General features: G+C 41.5%; 1 protein-coding gene across 1 annotated transcript; it reads right to left on the bottom strand.

Annotated features, from left to right (window-relative positions):
• Positions 1-7,666: 7,666 nt before the first annotated feature.
• RBBP7 (RB binding protein 7, chromatin remodeling factor) lies at positions 7,667-22,139 on the bottom strand. Its single transcript, XM_065408895.1, has 12 exons — positions 22,094-22,139; positions 21,644-21,788; positions 20,918-21,063; positions 19,763-19,936; positions 19,179-19,294; positions 16,353-16,513; positions 14,319-14,445; positions 14,045-14,122; positions 12,666-12,742; positions 11,971-12,028; positions 10,592-10,702; positions 7,667-9,502 (listed from the first exon to the last, which is right to left on the bottom strand). Exons 1-12 carry the CDS (start codon positions 22,107-22,109, stop codon positions 9,434-9,436), a joined length of 1,278 nt encoding a protein of 425 aa, XP_065264967.1. The 5' UTR covers positions 22,110-22,139; the 3' UTR covers positions 7,667-9,433.
• Positions 22,140-22,539: the final 400 nt, after the last annotated feature.

Here is a 22,539-nt window from a genome sequence, read left to right as displayed (position 1 = left end):
GGAAGTGAATGGAAGGTTACCTTGTAAATAGGGACTTGACAACCAGTATTCTGGAGTCAGGATGTCTGTGCTAGATAAGATAAGCAGCAACACCTTGATGGTAGGGACTATGGAGAAGATAAACCTGGAATGTAAAGATCAGGTTCCACTGAACAGCACATAGAGCAGATAGTAGATAATGTTTTCACCCCTTAGCTCGCACAGGTATTGATTCCTGCAGAGTAGCCAAGCCAAAAATGTGTGGTGTAATGTATAACAAATGCAATGTAATGTGTAAATGTATATAAAGGAAGAGGTGGTCTGTGTAACTCTGGATGTATGGTATGCCTTATACCCACCCCCTATGCTTGAGTCTGATCAACAGTGTAGCTTTGCTTGTATGCCAAATAAAGGAACCTGAGTGATGAAATCCAGAGTCTAACTGGGTGTTTTGGATCCCAGAGAACTGGAAGAAGTGTTCTCCCAGCACTGGACAGTGTTCTGGATAAGCTGAATGGAAAAGGTCTTGGAGGGAATCCCAACAGCTGGGATACATTAGGAAGGATAGTACTGATAGATTTATTTTTTTGAAGTGGTGGAGAAGAGAAGACTGAGACACAATATAGGGAAAGGAGATAAGGGAGACAACAAAGTGAAGGAAAAGATGCCTAAAGGCAACATATGTTATGATCAACATAGGAAAGAGGAGAATGAAGTCAAGACAGGAAAAGCTATGATAAAATTAACTTGCATCACTAGATTTTCATCAGTTATCAGTGTTTCAACTAAATACAGTGCACAACTTCTTATTCCTTTACATTTCAGGGAGCTTGATAGCCTAGATTTTTGGCTAGTGACTTAATCCTTGGGTTTAAGCATCAGGTAAATTTTTAAGCTTTGATCCTAACAATTCACAAAAAGGAGACTAAACTCCCAAGGCAAGGTTGAGACACAAGTGGAGAGGCATGTACAGTCACTGCCTTCTCTCCTTGTAAATTACTGACCAGTGTTCCTGAAGCATCCAATTAATATGATTAGGCAGTGTGGCTGGTCTTGACCTGTATGCAGTGGTGGTGTAGCCATGTTGATCCCAGGATATTAGAGACACAAGGTGGGGAAGGTAATACATTGGACCAAATTCTGAGACAAGCTTTTGAGCTTACACAGAGTTCTTTCAATTTTCTTGAAAGGCTGGTCTGCAGGTTTTAAATATAGTTTTCAGATAGCTGCATGTTTTGTTTTGTTTTCCAATTTATCCATAATTACCTGCTAGTGTCTCTTTCAGTTTAAAGAAACAATGAAAGTGGTGTTACATTGTCAGTTTATAGGTGTGCATTTCTACAGTGCAGCTCCAGGGATTGTACAGGCTTCCTATAAAACTTCAGCGAACATAATTTAGCCTTTAAGCTAATTATAAATTTGAACATGCAACATTATGTGATATCAATACAGATGTCAGGCCAATGGGGAAATCACCCCAACTCTGAAATTTGCCCTTTCAAAAGCCTGCTTATTACTAGTATGGTCTTTCCCCAGGGGTGTCCGAGGTTAAAATAAATACATTACCTATCTCATAGAACTAGAAGGGACCTTGAAAGGTCATCGAGTCCAGTCCCCTGCCTTCACTAGCAGGACCAAGTACTGATTTTGCCCCAGATCCCTAAATGGCCCCCTCAAGGACTGAACTCACAACCCTGGGTTTAGTAGGCTAATGCTCAAACCACTGAGCTATCCCTTCTGCTTTGTCTGGAAATAGTTGAATGTAGCAGAGAGGTAGGTCTAAAAACTCTACACCCAGCTCCCTTGAAAATAAGAGGGAATGAATGGTAGCTGTATCACTTTTTCCCTGTCTTCACCTTCGGTAGCAACCTGCAGGAGTAGCAGAATTGATTTAACTAGGTACACTTACTAACCACTGTGTAAATGCATTTTAAATTATACTGCACTAAAACACCGCTGCAATGCGTATAAAAACCTCTTAATTTAAATATGCCTTGTTGCATGTGGTGTTTTGGACCCAATGCTATTTGTTAGTCATTCAGGATTTAAGACTAATTTTGAATCCATTAATTTTTGACATTTTTTTTTAATAGGGTGGGGGGATTTTTAATGTTAGTGTCTGGAATTCCTATTTAGGAGCCTAAATAATAAGTGGTTGGATCTTTAAAAGTGATGAGCACCAGCAGGTCTAATAGTTTGTGTGTTGCCTTCAGTTATAACATCAACTTCATTTAAAACTAAATGCAGTATACATGCAGTGGGAGTTACTGGGACCTCAGTCCTTTTAAAGATCAAACCACTTAGGCATCTGAATATGGATTTAGACATCAGAAAACCTTGGCCTCTTTTATAGTATTTCACATACAAATTACAATCAATTTTACAAACAATTACTTTGTAAAAACACAAGGGGCAGCTAAGAGACCAAAGGGGAACACTGTGAACTGATAAGGGTAGCCAGCCACAGTGAATCTTAGAAACTTTCTTAGGCCCTAGTGAACTGCCACATGAAAGTAGGCATCCCTTTAGACGAGAACAGCACACCAGTCCCCCAGCTCCACAGAAGGAATAATGGAAGCTAAAGTGACAATCTGGAATTTTGATTTTCTTAGGAACTTGTTTTACTGCCTTAGATCTAAAATAGGCCTGAGGACCCCCCCTTTCTCTCCCCCCCCCCTTTTGCCTTCAGTATTGGGGTAAAACCACTTTCCCCTGAGCAAAGGAGGAACCTCCTCCACAGCTCCTACAAGACATTGACCACCGTTACCAGAGCCCGTACACCAAACCTGGTGCCAGAACCTACACAAACAAACCTCTCCCCTTTTTTTTTTTCAAACTGACTGATTACATTAACTATATATGGGTACTGTATAGAGATGAGAGACTTGCAGACACAAGGACAGGGACCTCCACCAACTATCACGGGCAGTAGGAAGGAACTTGAGGGGGGCTCTGCGGTGGCTCAGCCCTTTATGCCTGCATGATGTGTGAGACAGCAGAGGGCACTCAAGCCGCTCTGCTTACACCTGTTATAAAAGTACTTTGTTATGAGAGGGGTTCCTGAAGAGGGATGGAGAATGGGAAGGTGTGGCATAAACAAAATAGAGCGAATATCCTACTTCCACTGTGTTTAGAACCCACTAATCTGTTGTGATATGGGCCCAAGCACGACGGAAGTGGGACAGGTGGTTTGCAAAAATTGGAACAAAAGGGAATGGCAATCTCTGAATTGATAGATTGCTCTCATCTTGCCCATCAAAATGAACTTGTGGAGAATGCTGCCCATCTCAATGAACCAGCAGCTGTAGATACAGAAAGAGGCAGTGGCAAAGGTCGCTGTTTGTAACGTCTGGTCCTTCTCATTGGCAGGTCTTGGGCATGAGGAATAAATCCGTGAAAATGCTGAAACTGATGAGGGCAGAACGCCTTCTGCTTCACTGCTGGGGTGTAAATGCCCAGGGATTTCAGGGTCACTCTAGAATCTTTGAGATTCTATGCAGCGTCTCGTCCGCTTTTGCTGAAAAGAGTGACAACTGCTCAAAGGGTAAGTCCTGAACTGTCTGTTGCACCTCTGGAAGTAGGCCACATGAGTGTAACCAGGATGAGCACCTCATTATGATGGCTGAGGCTATGCTGCACGCTGCAAAATCTGCTTCATCGAGACCTGCATATAGAGCTGCTCTGGCAACCAATTTGCCCTCTATCAAAGTGAGGACCTAGTCTCGCCTCCTCTGCGAGTTTGTCTTTAAATTTTGAAACTGTATTTCAAAGAGTGAAATTGTAACATCCCAGCAAAGTTTGCTGGTTTGCAATGCAAAGCTATAATCCACCTGTAGAACTTCCTCCCAACCAGTTCCACTTTCCAGTCCTCTTTATTCTTGAGGTTGAGGCCTGGTGCCCCTGTTGTTCCTTTTCACTAGCTGCTACAACTACAAGGGAGCTTGGAGAAGGATGGTTACCCAGATGTTCAAACCACAAGGATGGGACATAGTAACTTCTCTCCACTCTCTTAGTTGTTGGTGGAAGGGAAGCTGGGGTCTGCCAGAGGTTCTAAAATAGCCTCATTTACTGGCAGTGCTATTCTAGCTGGGGCCGCAGACGTTGGAATGTTCACCAGCTTGTGGGATTTCTCCTAGACCACCTCCAGGAAGATATCAAAAGTCATAGGTATCCTCCTCAGCAGCTCCTGATGGGTCTTAAAAGAGAAGCTCCCCCATAATTGCCTCATCAGGAGCTGAGGAAGAAAATGCTAGCAGTACCAAGGGCTGATGCAACTTCTGGCCCTCCTGCAGTTGCTCATGAGAGAGACCCTGACTCTGCTTGGTACCATGCCTGTGGCGGCAATGCTCCTGATGCCCGGCAGGTGGAGCCCAGTGAGATGGCTGCAGGGACAGGAAAGCCAAGGGTTCCAAAAGGGCCATTGGTGTGGCTCTGGAGCCTAGGTAGGCATAGCCCAAGGGTCCCTCCTGATATTTGGGTGGGCAGGTGGCATAATCCTCCTGATGGGACTGGCTATGCTGGGATATGTAGGAAAGTCTGATGAGGATGCTGCTGCTCCTTAAGACCAAGGTGGCGCCGTACCTGTTGGTACCAGAGAAGGCTCATACTCTGAAGAAAGGGGAGCTGGGGCTATAATCTAGGGCTTTCCCCTAGATGGTACTGGCCTCACTGATACCCTGATGCGCACCGCTGGAGATGCATGCTTGGTGTAGAGGTGAAGGTGCCAGAGGTAGTACCCTAGATACTGGTGGTAGGCGAGACTCTTGAACCAAGAGGTTCAACAACTCTCTTGCACACTCAAACAACTCGGGAGTGTAAGGTACCAGGAAGATACTCTGTGTTACTGTGGTGCGAGGAGATGTAGGAGATGTCAAGGCACATGCTTCGGGAGCTGGTCTCGACAGGCCAACACTGGCCTCCAGAGTCACCGAACTCCCGTTTAGACGTGTGCCCTGGGGAATGCTTCCTCTTAGAATACTCTCCTGTGTCCTTAGCAGAGCTCATCCTCTTTGAATTCCTCGACAGCACCGGTACTGGATCCACTTTCCGATGCCTCTTCTTTGGGACTGGGGCCCGCTGGAGGTGTGCTACTGATCAATGCTGAGGGGCTCAGATGGAGAATGCAGGACAGATTCCAAGACCAGATATTTTAATCTGTCCACCCTGTCTTTTTTTGAACGAGTCTTAAAGCCCTTACAACTGCCTCCCTTCTCACTCTCAAGCTTTCCCCAAACACATAAGGCAGGTGAGGTGAGAGTTGCTATTTGGCATCGCCTTGCCATGAGAGCAACAGGGCTTGAAACCTGGATGGTGTGGCATACCTCCATTACCAGAGCCAGTACCCCAAACTGGGTGGCAGAACTTATACAAACAAAAAACCTTTTTTTTTTAAACTGTACATGGATACTGTATAGTGATATTGAGAGACTTGCAGAAGCAAGGACAGGGAGCTCCACTAATTGTCACAAGCAGTAGGAAAAAACTGAGGGGAGGGGATCTGAGGTGGCTCGGCCCTTTATGCCTTCATGACGTGTGAGAAAGCAGAGGGCATTCAAGCCACCTCGACATGTACTGGAAAGGGTAAAAAGACTCAGACAACTGTGCACTGAAGTGCACAAATACCTGCCATGGAATGGACATGTGGAATCACCAAAGAAGTAAGATGTTCCTGTTGTCCTGCAATAGTAAGTCCAGTAAAGGAGGTAATGGTTTTGGTAGATGTCCTGTTAGAAGCATCACCTTTCGGTACCAAAACTTCCTCAGCCAAACAGGACCTTGCAGCATCTTCTCTGATCTTCCTGAGCACCCTGGGAATCAGAGGGTAAGCACAGGTCACTTGTGGGGATCACTGCATAAGAAATGTGTATGCTGGGGTTCTGACTTTAGAGCAGAAATGAGACATTTTTTGTTCTTGTGTATTGCAAACAGGTCTATTGATGGATGACCCCACTCCTGGAAAATGAAATGGATGACAGAATCCTTGATGACCTAAACATGGGCTGATTAAAATTATCTGCTCAGATGTATTCTGTAGACATGCGTGATGTATTGCGTGATGTATTGCCCTGAGAGGTACTTAGTGCTGAATGTACCAGTTCCATAGTCAAACTGCTTCCTTACATAATAGAGACTATCATCCCCCGGTGGCTGTTTATATATAAAATGGCCATTGTGTTGTCAGTCAGAACTTAATTGTCAGACCGCAGATCCCTGGCAGAAATGCAATGCAGGCTCTGTGAACTGCTCTGAGCTCTAAAATCTTTGTGTAACCATCTTTCACAGAGATGCATCCATCATTAAAGTCTTGATTGGGCAGACTGGAATAGCTGGGTTCTTTCCATCCATTTAGTGATATACAAATGTCATAAAGGATTATTAAAATGTCTTCAAATGGAAAAATTAGTTTTATATCACATGGTTTTAGATTTTTACTTGATGAATGTAAGACTTGCAGCTTTCCACCATTAGTGGGGGAAAAAAATCTTTAATGTAAGAAAACATGGTGCATGAACACTAAGCTCACATACTACAACTTCTCAGAGGATCAATTCCACAGCTACTGCTGCCTCTCCTTACCCCCAAGAGGCAATGTGTATTAATAAACAGTAAAGAAGAATATTTCATAGTATTTAGGATTAGCATTGGGCTACAAGAGGAAGATGTGAGAGTTATGGTGCATCAACTGCATTTAACATTTGTGAGATGTTAAATACTTGGTGATTAGAGAGGCTACAAAAACAGAAAACTCATAGTAGGAGATTTCAACTATCCCTATAGTGACTGAGTACATGTCACCTCAGGACATGATGAAGAGATAAAATTTCTAGACACCATTAATGACTGCTTCTTGGAGCAGTTAGATCTAGAACCCACAAGAGGTCATTCTTGATTTAGTCTTAAATTGCACACAAGCTCTAGTCCAAGAAGTGAATGTGGCTGAACCACTTGTTAACAGTGACCAGGATGTAGTTAATAGCAAAGAAGCCCACTACAGGAGCATTTAACTTCAAAAAGGGGAACTACACCCAAAAAATGAGGAAACTAGTTAAATAGAAATTAAAAGGAACAGTTAAGAGTGAAATGCCTGCAAGGTAACTTTTTAAAAACACCATAATAGAGGTTCAAATAAAATGTATGCCCCATCTTAAAAAAACCAGTAAAGGGATCAAAAAATGCCACCCTGGGTGACTGGACAAGAAAATGGCAGATGAAATTCAATATTGATAAATGCAAAGTAATGCACACTGGAAAACAATCTGAAATATATATATACACAAAATGACAGGGTCTAAATTAGCTGTTACCACTGAAGAAAGATCTTGGAGTCATGGACAGTTCTCTGAAACTATCCACTCAGTGTACAGCAGCAGTCAAAAAAGCTAGTAATACTAAGTATTAAAATGCCACTATATAAATCCACAGCACATCCACATCTTGAATACTGCATGTGGTTCTGGTTGCCCTCTCTCAGAAAATACTTAGAATTGGAAAAGGTACAGAGAAGGGCAACAAAAATGATTAGGGGAATTGAATAAGTTCCACAGGAGGAGAGATTAAAAAGAATGGGACTGTTCAGCTTGGAAAAGAGATGACTGACAGGCTATATGATAGAGATCTATAAAATCATGAATAGTGTGGAGGAAGTGTTATTTACCCCTTCGCAAACACAAAAAGCAGCGGGTTACCTAATGAAATTAACATGCAGCAGGTTTAAAACAAACAAAAGGAAGTACTTCTTCACATAGTGCAGTCAACCTATGGAATTCATTGCCCAGGGATGTTGTGAAGGCCAAAAGCATAACTGGGTTAAAAAAATAATTAGGTAAGTTCATGGAGGATAGGGCCATCAAGGCTATTGGCCAAGGTGGTCAGGGATGCAACTGACTGCCAGATATTGGGACTGGGTGACGGGATGAATCACTCAATTGCCCTATTCTGTTCATTCCCTCTGAAGCATCTGGTATTGGCCACTATCAGAAGACAGGACGCTGGTCTAGATGGACCATTAGTCTGACCCAGTATGGTCATTCTTGTGTGTGGTATGGGCCCACCCCAAAGCAGAGATCCTTTATCTTCACAGGGACTCATACATGTATTGAGGATAGGTATATTTTCCCTATTAAAACAGTGAAATTAAAGAGCTTGCAGATAACTCTAATTTAAGAGACAGGACTAGAATATGTAACTCCTCTACAGCTACGGAGACACTTGCCTCAAAGGCTGATGCATCCAAATTCAATAGAAGTGTTGTCTAGATGTATCCAATTTAGTTAGCTAAAATACATGGTTTACTCCAACAGTTAGATGCCATTTCAGATACATACTGAGTGAAACATCTGCTCTCCTTTCCTAGGTCTATTTTTGTATTTCACTCCACACAGTGAGGATGCTACAAAAATATATTTGACTAGCTAGATAATATAGCATGCACTATGGCCACAAGTATATGAATATTATTATAATAATGAGGTCTTCCTACACAGCAGTTTATAATATTTGTATGGGGCCTCTCCCATGATACCTAAACACCAATTGATTTTAATTGGAAGATTTTGGGTTTAAAGTAACCTCATGGACAGCATTGCTGAAGACTTACAAGGATTTGAAAGTTGACCATCTAGCCACAGAGCAAGATGTCCTTTATAAAGTTCAAGTACAAGAAAAGTGTCTTTTCCCAAGAAGATATCTACAGGTAACTTGTTTTGACTTTCATTAAAGTGCCTCTGAGATCATAATCTGTCTCTCCATCCAGACCTCATTTATACTTTAGCCCTACAGCTAAATATCATTAGAAATACTAAGAGAGGGAACAATGGGGACAGCTGTTTAAGTATTAAGCTTTAGCATCAGGCAGCAGGTAACTCACATGCCCCTCCACACAACTTTCTACATCTATGCAGACAAACATGGAAAGGTACCCACCCTATTCTTTGGAGAGCACTGCCACTAGGCAATAGTTAGATTTTCTTCTTCAGTTAATACACCAAACATTTTCTTCAAAAAAGTTTATTTATGCAAAGCCAAACAGGAAGTGTTCTGTAAAAGTGAAAAGCTCATTTTACATATGATAAAAACATTTATGCATTTAGTCTAGGAAAAGTGAGGATTTTGAGTTGTCTAATCATTTACAGGAATCTGCAAGCTTGTTTTAAAAATAGACATTGGTATTCAGTCACTTATTTTCCCCAATACCTAAATGCTGTACAGTTTGCTATAGCTCACTTCAAGGTGCCAAAAAAAAAAAAAAAAAAAAAATCAGGGATATCCCATTAAATTCAACTATACAAGCTTTGTGCTCGATAAAAATCAAGCATTGGTATAAGCATTACATTCAACTGAGAATATTTTGAATGTATATAGTAGTCAAAAAAAACAAACAATAACATAATTTATATGAATGTCAGCCACTTCACAAACACCCAACATTCTTGTCTTCCTTTTCCTAAGGAGAAAGTTATGTTCCTTGACCCTCCAGTTCTGATGCTGCTATATCTGGTTCTTCATCATTGTAAATGTTTTCAGCCTAGAGACACAAGTTATTGCATTACAAGTATCAAAAAGTGATAGGCACATTTGATTAACAGTATTTTTTCTAATCTTAGAAGTCATATGATTGCAGAAGTGAGGAGTAGGTACTCTGAGAACAGGATTGTTTTCTCAGAAGTATCCCTTTCCCTGACTTTAAAGAGAGAAGTCAGTTTTAAGATTATGTAAAATGGCTAGACTAATCAACACTAATATTAAAAGTATGTATACGATATTTTAAATTGATGCACTTTAGGCTAATCCTAATCCATTTAGCTCTTTACCCAAAAGATTTTGTCCCGGTCTCATATCCAGTTTCAGTCTTACTTTAAAACTACTATCCCAGTAGTAATTGCTTTCAAAAACACACATCCTTCAACTTACAAGGAAAAAAAACTCAAGTGGATAGAAGGAAAGGTACATCTGTATATACATTTAGTTGATGTTTTTAAGTCGCTGTGGTTTTCTGGCAAAACTCATGTGGTGTCAATTTATATCAAATGAATGCTGTCAGGCAATGGTCCTGCCTTTACAGGGACTCTGATAATGTAGGGCTTCCTCTTTTACTACTAAGATCCTATAACTAGCTAGGATTAATGACTGCCAACATGACTCCCAGAAGTCTTAAAAATGCAGTTAACTTTGCAATTAGGAGTTCTAGAAGCCATTTGTAAAACAAAAGCTTAGATTCTGGATAGCATAGCACATATAAACCTGCAATATCTGCAAACTCACTCTGAAGATCTATTTTTCCTTCTTTTGAAGATACTAAAATATCAACTTAGCTCCAGTTAACTCATCTGTTGAAATGGATATTTTTGGTATATATTAGAAATTAGCCATTTCTAGTTCAATTTATCCTTAATAAAATTCAAAATGATATACAAGTCATAACAGAACTTTTTTTGTATGAATATTAGTCTTAATGTTCAGGTCATAAGTTAAATCCATTTAGTTAGAGGAAAAAGATTGCCTACATGAGACATGGCCTGTCTTTTTTAAAGACTTTTTAAAGAGAAGAATAACCTCCTTTTTCATTTATATCATGAAGCTGAAAGCAATGCAGAAATTAAGTTCTGACACTCACCATTTGCCATATTTGCATTATGTTGTCCTCAGATACAGAGCAGATTACCCAGGGTTCGTTAGGGTTCCAACTAAAATCTGAAATCTTTGCAGTGTGTCCTCCATGAATAAACTGTTAATAAGATCAAATTTAATGACCCAAGACATCTCTAGACAATCATCAAAGTAGTGAAATATTTTAAATTTACTATTCTCATTAGCAAATAAAGTAAAACTAAGGTATAACTATGTACAGTAGAACCTCAGAGTTACAAACACCTAGGGAACAGAGGTTGTTCGTTCGTAACTCAGAAATGTTCGAAACTCTGAACAAAGTGTTATGGTTGTTCTTTCAAAAGTTTACAACTGAACATTGACTTAATACAGCTTTGAAACTTGACTATGCAGTAGAAATTTGCTGCTCTCTCTTTTTTAGTAGTTTAAGCTTAAACACAGTACTGTCCTGTATTTGCCTTTCTCCCCCCACATCTCTGCTGCTGCCTAATTCCAAATGAGGTGTGTGGAGCTGACTAGTCAGTTCTTAACTCTGGTGTTCTACTGTAAGTGGAGATCTGAGGTGCAGTTTTAAAGTAGCTGCCTTAACACGTACGCCACAAACATGTAAATGCCGCCCACAAACATTTCAGATTAGGACTGTTGAGGAGAAGGCAGGAAACACCATTTAAAAAAGCATTCTTGCTACCTGTGTTACTTGGCACAGCAGCCTCCTGCCTTTTCAAAAAGCTCTATATTAGGTTATTTTACCCAGAAGCAAGATGAAGAGTTATTACTGGATGTGGAAGTCAACCAATAGCAACTGTTTTCCCACATAGTTGTGCACAAAATATAGTGGTTGCTTGTAAATCATTTGATGGAGAGCCTAACATGAACTAAAGAAGCTATTTCAGATTATTTCCTTTCCTCCTGTAAAGTTGCTATTAGCAACACAGCCATTTATAGCAGCATTAAGTTGCTAAGAACCCTAAATGACTACCTAATCTAGGAAACATTAAACACTATACTTTGTTTCAATGATAAAGTGAGGTAGTAGATTAGTTTTGGTTTATACATAGTTAAAAGTATAACCTACAGCTGTGTTTTCTACACTTTACCTGACCTTGGATATAGGCAACATTGCAGACCTACTGCAGCAATGGCACTCTGCGCAGCACTCATACAAAGGAGCATTAAGAACCACTGCCTTAAAACTCACTTAGCAGTTGAGAGCCACAATCAAGTACCGAGAGATAGTGGGGCGTTGAAGAATTTGCCCGAAGTAAATTCCTGGATTAGACAGATTATTGGTCTGGTCTGCTATTGCAGTTCTTTAGTCTAAGAATAAAGATATAAATTCTTATGAGGCATCAGCAGGTCTCCAAGCTAAAGACAGCAAATACGTACCAAAAGTTCAGGAGGCCCATCTTCTGCATCCTCTGCAGATTGCTCTTCTCCAATTTTACTGTAAAGAAAACAATGCTGCTTAAAGGAAGTATAATTAAACCCTTAAAATCTTGAAGTAGTTACAACATCAATATAGTTATCTCATTTAAGTGGGCAAGAAGTCAATTTGGGAATTAAGGTTAAAAAAAAGTAATAGCTAATGGAGGACTATGCCCTTCTCTTATCAGGGGCACTTGTGCTGAGAAAATATCTTTGTTTTCAATTCCTACTCTTGCTGCTTATTCTTCACCCGAAGTTTTAATCCTCAAACATGGGTCATCACCACTGGTTGCTGAAAAAATCAGATTCTGCAGATTAGATCAATAAAGGACCCTTGGGGCAGAGATCACTTATTACTAAAAAGACCGGGGGGGGGGGGGGGGGGGAGGAGGGGGAGGAGAGAAGAGAGGAGACATGCAGAGTTATTCAGAAGTGGGTTTTTTTTTATTTTTTTACACTTAACTGGCAAAGTTCAATAAAAAGACAGCATAGTATTCCTACACTGAAGTTTGCTAGTTTTTAAACAGAAAATAGCTTATGCCTAAATTGTAGGCTTAATTATTTTTAAGTACAAATGCAAAGCCTACTGCATATATTGGATGTGTGTCTGCTACCTCCACATAGGTTTTAAATAAAGGAACAGAATCACTCTTTACCTTAGATCCCATACATTTAGCCGACGATCAGTCCCACTTGAAGCAAGAATTGTTTCATTATGAGGAGACCAGTGAACCTGTAAGAAGAGAACATCTCTCGAAAATAGGAGTATAATGTTCATGTCTTTGTATGTATTCTGAACTAGTAATTTTAGATGTGACCAACGTTGCCAGTTTTAACTATCAATGCTTGAACTGCTACAGCCATAACTGATCAACATTTTTAATAACAAGGACAAGTTTAGAGAAGATAGACTCAAAAATATATAGACTACTTCTCACTTCATGTACCCCAACATCAAGGCTTTCCTCCAATTCAGAGGATCTTAAGTTTCCTCATGGAAGAAATCTAATCACAAGAAATATACCATTAAAACTGCTATACTACCATAAAGTGTCAGTATTATTTAGTTCCATTTTCTACAATGGTCAAGTGTGCCTGCAAATCACTTTTAAACTTGCCTAATCATACATAAAATGAAAGTCATTGAATAAAGTCACACAGCTTTAAGGGAGTATTTGGAATTAGAGTTGCCTTCTGTTTGTGAATTTTTTTTTTGGAAATACATATTTTAGGAACATGAGTCTGGGTCAAGCTAAGTCATACTCCTGACTTCGATCATACATATTTTAGGAGATTTTTTGACTCAAACTTATCTTTTCAGTTGCACATGAAAGCAATCTTCTGGATCTAACTGGCTGATTAGTTACCAGTTGGTTTTGGAGAGTTGATTGTCATCTATAAAGCCATAAATGGCTTGTGATCTGCTAATGTTAAGGACCATCTCTCCCCACATGCCATGGTGGAGAGTGCTCAAAGCTGGAGAACCCTCTGAGAGGAAACTGGTGCCCAGGAGCTCTTTGAGGGGGTCCTCAACTTCAGAATCTATTCTTTACCCATCTGAAATAGCCCAAATCTGTTATCTTTCAGGGCACATTGAAGGATTTTGGGGAGGCACAGATACATAGACAAGAATTGTTTTAAATTATTCTGAGAAAAGCTGTTGGGCTTTTATACTTGCCCTATTAATTTTATTTTAACCATAGTGAGAGAGCATCTAAGCATTTCCCATAAAATGCCAGTTTGTGTGCTGCTGTTAAAGCAGCAAGTTAGAAAGCTGGCAGACTCATGAATATACTTTGAGGGAGAAGAGAAAAACAAGTCTACTCACATTACCTATGTTGCTTAAACTAAGGCTTAATGGTGGCATTAGTTCAGCTATTAGTTCTTGCAACAGATCTCAGTGATCAGATATATTTCAATTGATCACATTATCAGAATTCCAAACCAAACCAAATTCCCACCTGATCCGGAGCGCTCAGCAATATGCACAACCTTATTCTAAAACCTTCAAGTTATTCATTTGTCTTCTGCCCACCTGAAAGATTTCATCCTTATGAGACTCAAAAGAATGAAGTTTTAATTTAAGGTTTCGTAGATCCCACAAAGCCACAGTCTGTGAGGGAAAGGGGGAAAAAAAATAAGGTACTTTTACTCCAAAAGCCTCTGAAGTTACTCAATTTTAAATTAATACATTTTAGCTACCCGTTGCACTTGTTTTATTGACATTTGTGACTAGTGTCTAAGCACACTTTTAGGAGCATATACATTAACATACTATACAAATTGAAAAATATACATAAGTAAAACACCTTGTCAGCAGAACCAGTTGCTAGAATGAACTCGCTGTAGGGATTGAAGGACAGGCAGTTGACCTCAGCTGTATGGGCATCTACAGAATGACTTGGCTTGGATGTAGTATTGGACCTCGTGTCCCAACTTTTTTGGATGAAGGGAAAAAGGAAGAACACACACACAAAAAAATGCCAGTCAAAGGTGGTAGAAGGGAGAACCAATTCTCACACACTAAACCCTATTCAGCACTTGAAACAGCCCAGTCTGAAGACTTGTCTAAATGAACAGTTCGCATCCAGCAAGCTAGTGTGTGTGGATCTACAGCACACTAGTATGCCGCGCACTAACTTTTCATCTAAACAGGCTATAAGTGGAATGAACATTGGTCACAAAGTTAGCACTCATTTCATACTACATAAAAACTGTACACATTAAATATCTGTATAAAGTTAACACACATTACTTTGGGACTAAAACATTCCTTCCAGGCTGAAAAGCGTGGTATACAAGTTTCAACATTTAAAAAAAAAAAAGGGGGGGGGGGGAGAAGGGATTGAGAGTCATTTGTCATTCCATACTAGTACAATCTCATCTGTCTTAGAACATACTAATCAGTTAGAAGATTTATAGCAGCCAGGTATTTCATCTTTTGGCAAAAGCAAAGCATTCACTGTACAACCTCAAGAGTTTTCCCTTTTATCAAGGGGAATGATTAGTCTGTCAAGTAATTTGTTAGGGCAAACAGATGTGATTGGATTCCTCACATCTCTGAAAAAGTTCACAGCACTAGATTACTATTTAGTCAGTCCACCTGACCGGATGGTATTTACAGCTTGCTTTTAAATAGAATTATCAGGTCAATCAAGGGGAAGGATGATCCAGGGGTTAGGGCACCAGCATAAAACTTGGTGAGGCCTAGGTTCAATTTTCTGCTCCACTGCAGACTCCATTTGTGACCTTAGTCAAGTCACTTAGCCGCTCTGTGCCCCTTCTATTGTAATTCCTGGGTGTTGTGAGGATAAATACATAAGATTGAGGTACACAGCCTCAGCTAAACAAAAGGACTTGAGGAGGGAGCAGCAGTGACAGCCTTCCTTATAACTTTTAGCTCCGTTGGTTAGGGTACTCACCTGGAATATGGGAGACCCAGGTTAAATTCCTCCTTCCGCATGATTTTCGAGAATGGATTTGAGCAGGGTTTCCCAATTCTCAGTCAAGTGCCCTACCACTGGACTACAGAGTCATCCTCACTGTCTCTATATTACAAACATTCATTGGGCTAAAGTGGAACAGCTTCAACAGGCGAGACTGAGAAACACTCTCCTCTACCTCTCAGTATATGCCATAACCAAGTGGCTGTTTTGTGCTCAGATCAAACACCTGCCAGATCCAGCCCACAGGAGAGATAGGGAGGGCAACACCGATCTTCACCTGGTTTGAGAATTGCAGCGGGGCTTAGGTGTCCGGATGCCTACCTAAGGCAGCAATGCACATGTTTGGAGGTAGAAACTTAGGTAAAAAGTTCCTTAGCACAGCAGAAATTTAGGCATCTAGTGATTTTAGACACCCACAAGATTAGGTGGCAGCTGAGCAGGGGTTCTGTGGATCACAGCAACATGGCTTTGGACCTACAATGATGGGACCATAAAAGTACCCAAAATATGTAGGTCACTAGAGAAACTGTAGAATCAGGCTTCCCGTTCACCCATTTGTTTAACCATAGATCTATATTTACAATGTAGTCTTAGTAAGAAAGGCAACATTGAACAGTAAAACAAATAGAAGGAAAGGCACATTTAGGATTATTCCTATCCAGATTCCTAGAAATACAAGTAATGCTGTAAAATCTAGCTGATTTAGCTTCATGTTAATGCAACAGAAGGCTAGAGTATTTTAGGATTGCAGGCCACCTCATAGCCTGAATAGATATTTTTTTTAAAATTAGGCAGTGTGCAGTGCTTGTCTAGACTGTTGCATTGACAAGCAGGGAATTATAAGTTCCAGAGAACTGCTCAGTTTCTCCCCACCCCCAACTCTCCTCCCAAACTTACATCATAAGCTTCTGATCATCAGCAACTGATCCAAATAAAGATTCATGAAGCAGATGCCATGCCACATCTTCTACTACTGCAGAATGTCCAGTAAAGATTGCTTTAGCATCAACAACTTTGCCTTCCTTTGGTCCTGCACTTATATCCCACAGACAAACAGTCTGCAGACAAAAGTCACATTTTAATACAATGTAATTTATTGTTCAGACTTGCTTTCCTTGGTGTAACTCTTTCAGTATATGGATAGTAATCTAGTTGTATTCCAATTATGTTGTCTGACATCAGAATACAAGTTCAATATTCAGAGGCTTTAGAACTGTTAACATAGTTATGCCACACTGCTGGCATTCATGTGTTTTCTGTAACTTGAGACCATCATTCTTGTCTTTTAAAAAGCCTCATTTAATAAAGTTATGCCCTTACACATCACCATCATAACTGCCTATAAAAAGAAAGCTTACTAAAGCCAAAGGGAGTCTATGATATTCCTACTGGGGTCTCTGCCCAGACTTTATTAGAATGTAGTTTTTGTAGTCCACCAAATACCACAGCTGGGTTTGCTGGGGAAGGAAGGACAGGGAAAGAAAGGGAGACTAAAAGAAAAGATTTCCACAGATGCTGCTGCAACCCAAGACATTAACCTCATCTCACAGGTTTGTGTCTTTAGTGCAAATATAACATCCATTCAGCAATTTCTTTAGGAGACAGGGGAGGAGAAGAGAGAGACTGTATCGTGCCATTCAATAACAAACCCTTTGGCTATTTACTCCTGACAAAATTCAGCACCTCCATATGGTCTGCATATTTCTGTGCCCTCCATGCAGAAAAATACAAAAAAATCTGCGAGGGGACGCGTGCCTCTTCCCCGGCAGTCCAGGCTGAGCATCTGTTCCAGCGTGCCTGGACCAGCCTCTGAGACACAAATCACTGCATGGGGAGGGGGGCTGGCCATGCGTGCCTTTGTGGGAGACGTTGATCACCGTCAGGTGGCAGGGTTGGGCGTTCATGCATGCCAACAAGCGAGAGAGACTGGCATGGAGGGGTAGGGCTTTTTATTATGCACAAGGCAGGCTCCGTCCCCAAGGCAGAAATGCAGCAGCCTGCCTGCCTAGAAAAAGGCCAAGATTCTGTATGGGGGTGATCCTAAAGTTTTAGAGCACCCAGTAGTAGTACAGAGGGCTGTATTTTCCAGTTCATGGTGTTCCAGTTAAATAAAACAGACTTGGCCTCTAGTGATGGTGTTAAAATCACTATTGTTCCTTCATCAGAAGATCGTACAGCTAAGCAAATGTGATCGTATACTGCTCTTAAATGTAGTAATTTAAGGATTTAAAACATAACAATTTTTGAAAATAAAGACCTTTAAATTAAAAAAAAGCAACCATTGTTAATGTTGCTGCTGACGGTTAAATTGATCTCATTCTCTGAGGCAGAAATGTAGCAGCAGCAATCTGCCTGCCCAGTAACAGCTTGGTTGTTTCCCTCCCCCTGCGGCCCCCCTTGCCCTGATTAGCCCCTCCCCTCATGCGCCCATGCCCCCCCCCCGTGCGCTTGTGCCCCTCCCGTTTGAGTTTGCCTGTTTCACTGCACACACCCCCCCAATGCAGTTATATCGCCCATTCCCCTAGTGCAGCTAGAGGAGCCGGATTCCCATCCTGAGTCGGTGACCGAACCCGCACAAGTCCTTGATAGCTCCCCACCCCCTTACATCTAGCCATCCCCTTCCGGCGCCCTCCTCCCCTGCCTGCAGCCTAGCAGGGAGGAGTGGTCGACCTGTTCCCCTTTCCCCTCCTGCCTCCGGTGTTTGGTCGTCCCCCCCGCTCTCATAATGGTGGGGGACACGGTGGGCGAGACCCCTCGGGCAGATCCCGCCGCCCCTCCCCCAATGTAAAAAAAACAAAACCATTGTTACTGTTCCTATTGATAGTTAACTGTTCCCATTCTCAGTCAATTCCCCCAGGAGCTTAAAACCTGTAAAAGTTTTAAGGCCCCTACATTGCCAGAATGATGTAAAGTCTTATAAATGACAGTAAGGGAATCAGCTAGGAAGATCTATGTGCTTTCTCACTTTTTTTCCTGTGCCAAAGTGGCACAATGAGATTAGATTACAGCTCAGGATTTATTTTACTTACCCATTAAAATAAAATTTAAAAAAAAAAGACTTTGGGGGCAAATAAAACATTCACCCAGCAGTCAATCAGGACAATCAGAACCAAGCGCTTCTCAAAGTACCCAGCCAGGTCCAGGACAATGATTAGCAAAAACTGTATGACTTTCATGTGTGAAAGTCAGAGCAATTTAAAATGACATTCTACTTTTTTTGGGGGGGGGGGGGGCTGTTTGGTGTTCTGTAATGTAATTTAGCTAGAATGCAGGGTATTAGTTACAGTGTTTGCAACTTTCATGTATTTAGGAAATGCTGAATAGTTAGTGACTTCATTCTGTAGTTTAAATAAATTACAGAAACAATTGAAATTGGTGTGATTATTTGGCATTATTTTGACAAATAAAATATGAAGAATTTTTAATTTTTTTTTTTTGCGCAGAATACCCCCAGGAGTAGCTATTATGGGGTAGGCATTAACTAGCTATAGAGGTGTCCCAACCTCCTTCTGTTAAGGATGATGTGTCATGGTAAGCGGGCTTTCAGGGTATAAAGGATAGAAACATGAACACCTAGAATTAAAAATATGAAGGCATTTTGGTGTACACTGGATGGAGAAGACCAGTGGAAGAGATTTTATGGGGAAAAATACTATTAGGCCATGTGAATCAGCAACTCTTCCTTCTGTTTTGTATTAACAAAGGGGGAAGTTAGTTTCTTACATGATCATCAGATGCACTGAGAAGGTGTCCACTCAAATTGGAATTCCATGATAAACCATAACCTTCTTTTTGATGTCCTCTTAGCCTAAGGTCAGGATTACATTCTCCACTTGGGTCTGAAAAAGAACCAAACCATTGTTTAGCTCTTAGAGCTCCTTTAAACAAGAAGAATATGACGGATTGTAATTGATGGAATTTTTATTTTTGCATTACAAAATAAAATACAATTTCAAAATTGTCTGCATATGCTTACTACAGGGAGAAGCAGGATTTGCTTTTCAATTTCGTGTTCAGAGTAGGTTACAAGACACTTGATGATAGCTAAAGATAGTCACAGAGGGTCCTACTCTATCACCTCAAATCTGAAATACCTAGGCAAACTTCCTGAGCTTAATTACCCCAAGCATATTCTAACTAATCCAAATTGTTTTTAACTAGCACGGGAATTAAGGCACCTTCAGACACTTAGTGCTTTAGCATCAAAATACAATAAACCGGACTACTGTCAGACTCATGTCTACATCTAGACAACATTTATAATACTAGAGAAGTTATTGTATACAAATTCAAGCAGGTTGACCCACCTGGTTTAGATGGATGTTTGGTGTAATCAAAAACCAGCACATCAGAGGAAGGAGTTTTTGTAGCGATGATGCAGGGGTTCTGGGGCATGTAGCGAGCACGATTTACTTCACCTTCATGGTTAATTTTAATTTCAGTTTCAATTTTACCAGTTACAGATCCAAAGCCGCCAAATTCTAGATTTTTTTTTAATACATATAAAAAATGTTTTTGGTTAAAATCGTGTCAACTATTTCAAGTGTGTTAAGCCAGTGTTCTCAGGCTTTTCATAATCGCAAGTTGTTTAATGTAGTAATACAAGTCACATGGAAGATAAATTACACTATACCCCTTTAATATAAAATCTTAAAAGTTATCTTCTTATCTTGAAAGCAGTGAAGTATTCTTAATCTGAACAGGTCATCACAATAAGTAGTGACCAGCCGTAACACCTTCCGAGGGGTAAATCTCTTGCTAGTCTACCAGGTAGCTTAAGTATCACAAATGAAAGACCTAATAAAGTCAATATTTATGTCAAATAGGAGACTTTTGCAGGAGGTTCTCCAATACTGACTTAACATGAATTGTTATCAGCTTTCAGATTTTTTTAAAAAGGGTCAGAGTAAAATATATTAAGGCTCTAGAACTACACTATATACCGTCGCACACGTACCCCTGGGGGTAAGCAGAGGTCTTCCAGGGGGTACATCAACTCATCTAGATATTTGCCTAGTTTTATAACATGCTACATAAAAAGCACTGACATAAAAAGTCAGCACAAACTAAAATTTCATGCAGACATAGACTTGAGTATACTGCTCTATATGCTACAGACTGAAATGTAAGTACAATATTTATATTCCAATTGATTTACTTTATAAATTATATGGTGAAAATAAGCAATTTTTCAGTAACAGTGTGCTGTGACACTTTTGTATTTTTAAGTCTCATTTTGTAAGCAAGTAGACTAAGTGCGGTGAAATACTCCTGAACGGGGTACAGTAGTCTGGAAAGGCTGAGAGACACTGTTATATACTATAAACAAGTTTAGTATACAAACAGACCCTTAAAAAATATTTTTAAAGTTAAAACCCAAGTTAGAACACAATTAAACAAGGTATGCACTGTGTTCTTCTAGCAGCAGTGTTAAACAATCTAAAAATTCCCGCAATACTCACCTCCCTTCTCACTATCATAGTGAGAAGCATCAAACTGAGCATCATCATTAGGAATCTGGACCCTTGCAACAACCAAATGGTTCTGCTCATCAGAGGTATGTGTTCCCAACACTAGCCAATGAAGGGCATAATCCTTTCCTTCAGGCCTGTTCAATAAAACAGACAGTCTTACAAAAAGCTGAACACAGTTGTATTGTACTTTTAAATATTTTGAGGCAAAGTTCTTCTGTATCATCCCAATTTCTATGGGAGACTACAGATTAATTGGGGGAAAACATTTTCCCCTGCCACATTAGGCATATCAGCATAAATGTTTACAAGTTGAACTCCAGGTGTTCTTGACATCAGTAAATTTAACAAGTACATCTTTAATAATACTGAAATCCCAGTCTTTTAGAGTGCTTGTCACTATCGCTTGAATAGTGTGAATAAGACTTCTATGTGCACATACATTAAATAGAGGCATACATCAGCACCTACTATGGTAAATCCATGTCAATGCAGGTAAAGGCACTTGACAAACAGATTTTCCAGTGTTGATACTCCTAGCAGTCAGCCACAGTGAAGCAAGAGGAGTAGCTCAGATATTGAAGACACGACTGACTGCTTAAAAAGAGATTATTTCCCTCTTGCAAGCTGTTACTTTCACTATTATCCTAAAAGTCTATTCCAAACAGGGCGCATGGGAGTTTACGCAGGTCACCGGAGCGCAGGTAGGAGTCTCACCTCGTTACATCAGGCAGCCACTGCACAGTGAGGCTGGGCCACTCGAGGGCGTGGGTCATCACCAGGTCATACAGGAAAGGGGTGTTCTTCTTCCAGATTTTGTACTCTTCGTTGATGACACGCTCCTCCACCGTGTCCTCGAACACTGCACGCACGGGGACAGACAGACACCCGCGGCCTCACGTTTTATTTGTTCCTAAGCCGAAGCCCGCTCGCGGCGAGACCCAGCGGCGGCTCCGCCCGGCGCCCGCGAGGCCACGCGCTCCCCTCCCCGCGCTGCGGGCCGCTCAGCCCCGCGGCACCGGGATCGCCCCGCCCCCAGAGACAGCCCGTCCCGAGAGACGCGGAGCCGGGAGGCGCCCCCACCCCGCCTCGCCCGGGGAGAAGAAACCCGCCGACCCCCGACCCTCCAGCCCGAACAGGGACCGGCCGGGCCCCGCCGTCTCTTACTCTCTTTATTCGCCATTTTGTGCGTGGGGCTCCCTCCCGCGCTGCGCTCCCCTCCCCCCGGCGGAGCTGGCGCCGCCGTCTCCGCCGCGGATGAAGCGGCCGCTCGCGCGCCGGCCCTAGGGTTCGAGACGGCCTCGTTCTCCCTCCAAACCGTTGGCTTGGACTCCGAGAGACTCTCCAACCCGCGCCGCCGCCAGTGCGCATGCGCAGCGACCCAGCTGCGCTCCCGGGTCAGACCGCCACGACCCCGAGGCAGCGGCCAATGAACGGGGGCGGTGAAGTTGAGACGAGCAGCAGCGCGCGTGCGAGGCGGACCACAGCTCAACAAGCCCGCCCACCGGCCATCACCTCTTCCTGAGCTCGCTCAGGCAGCAGGGCAGATAAGCGCATGCGCAGCAGGAGAGCGCCCAACAGCGAGGGCGGGGCAAAGGATGGGAGGGCCGACA

This window comes from Emys orbicularis, chromosome 1 (genome assembly GCF_028017835.1).
Source record: "Emys orbicularis isolate rEmyOrb1 chromosome 1, rEmyOrb1.hap1, whole genome shotgun sequence".
Lineage (NCBI taxonomy): Eukaryota > Metazoa > Chordata > Testudines > Emydidae > Emys > Emys orbicularis.
Note: the sequence above shows the minus strand (reverse complement) of the source record. Positions and strands in the feature narration are given on the sequence as shown.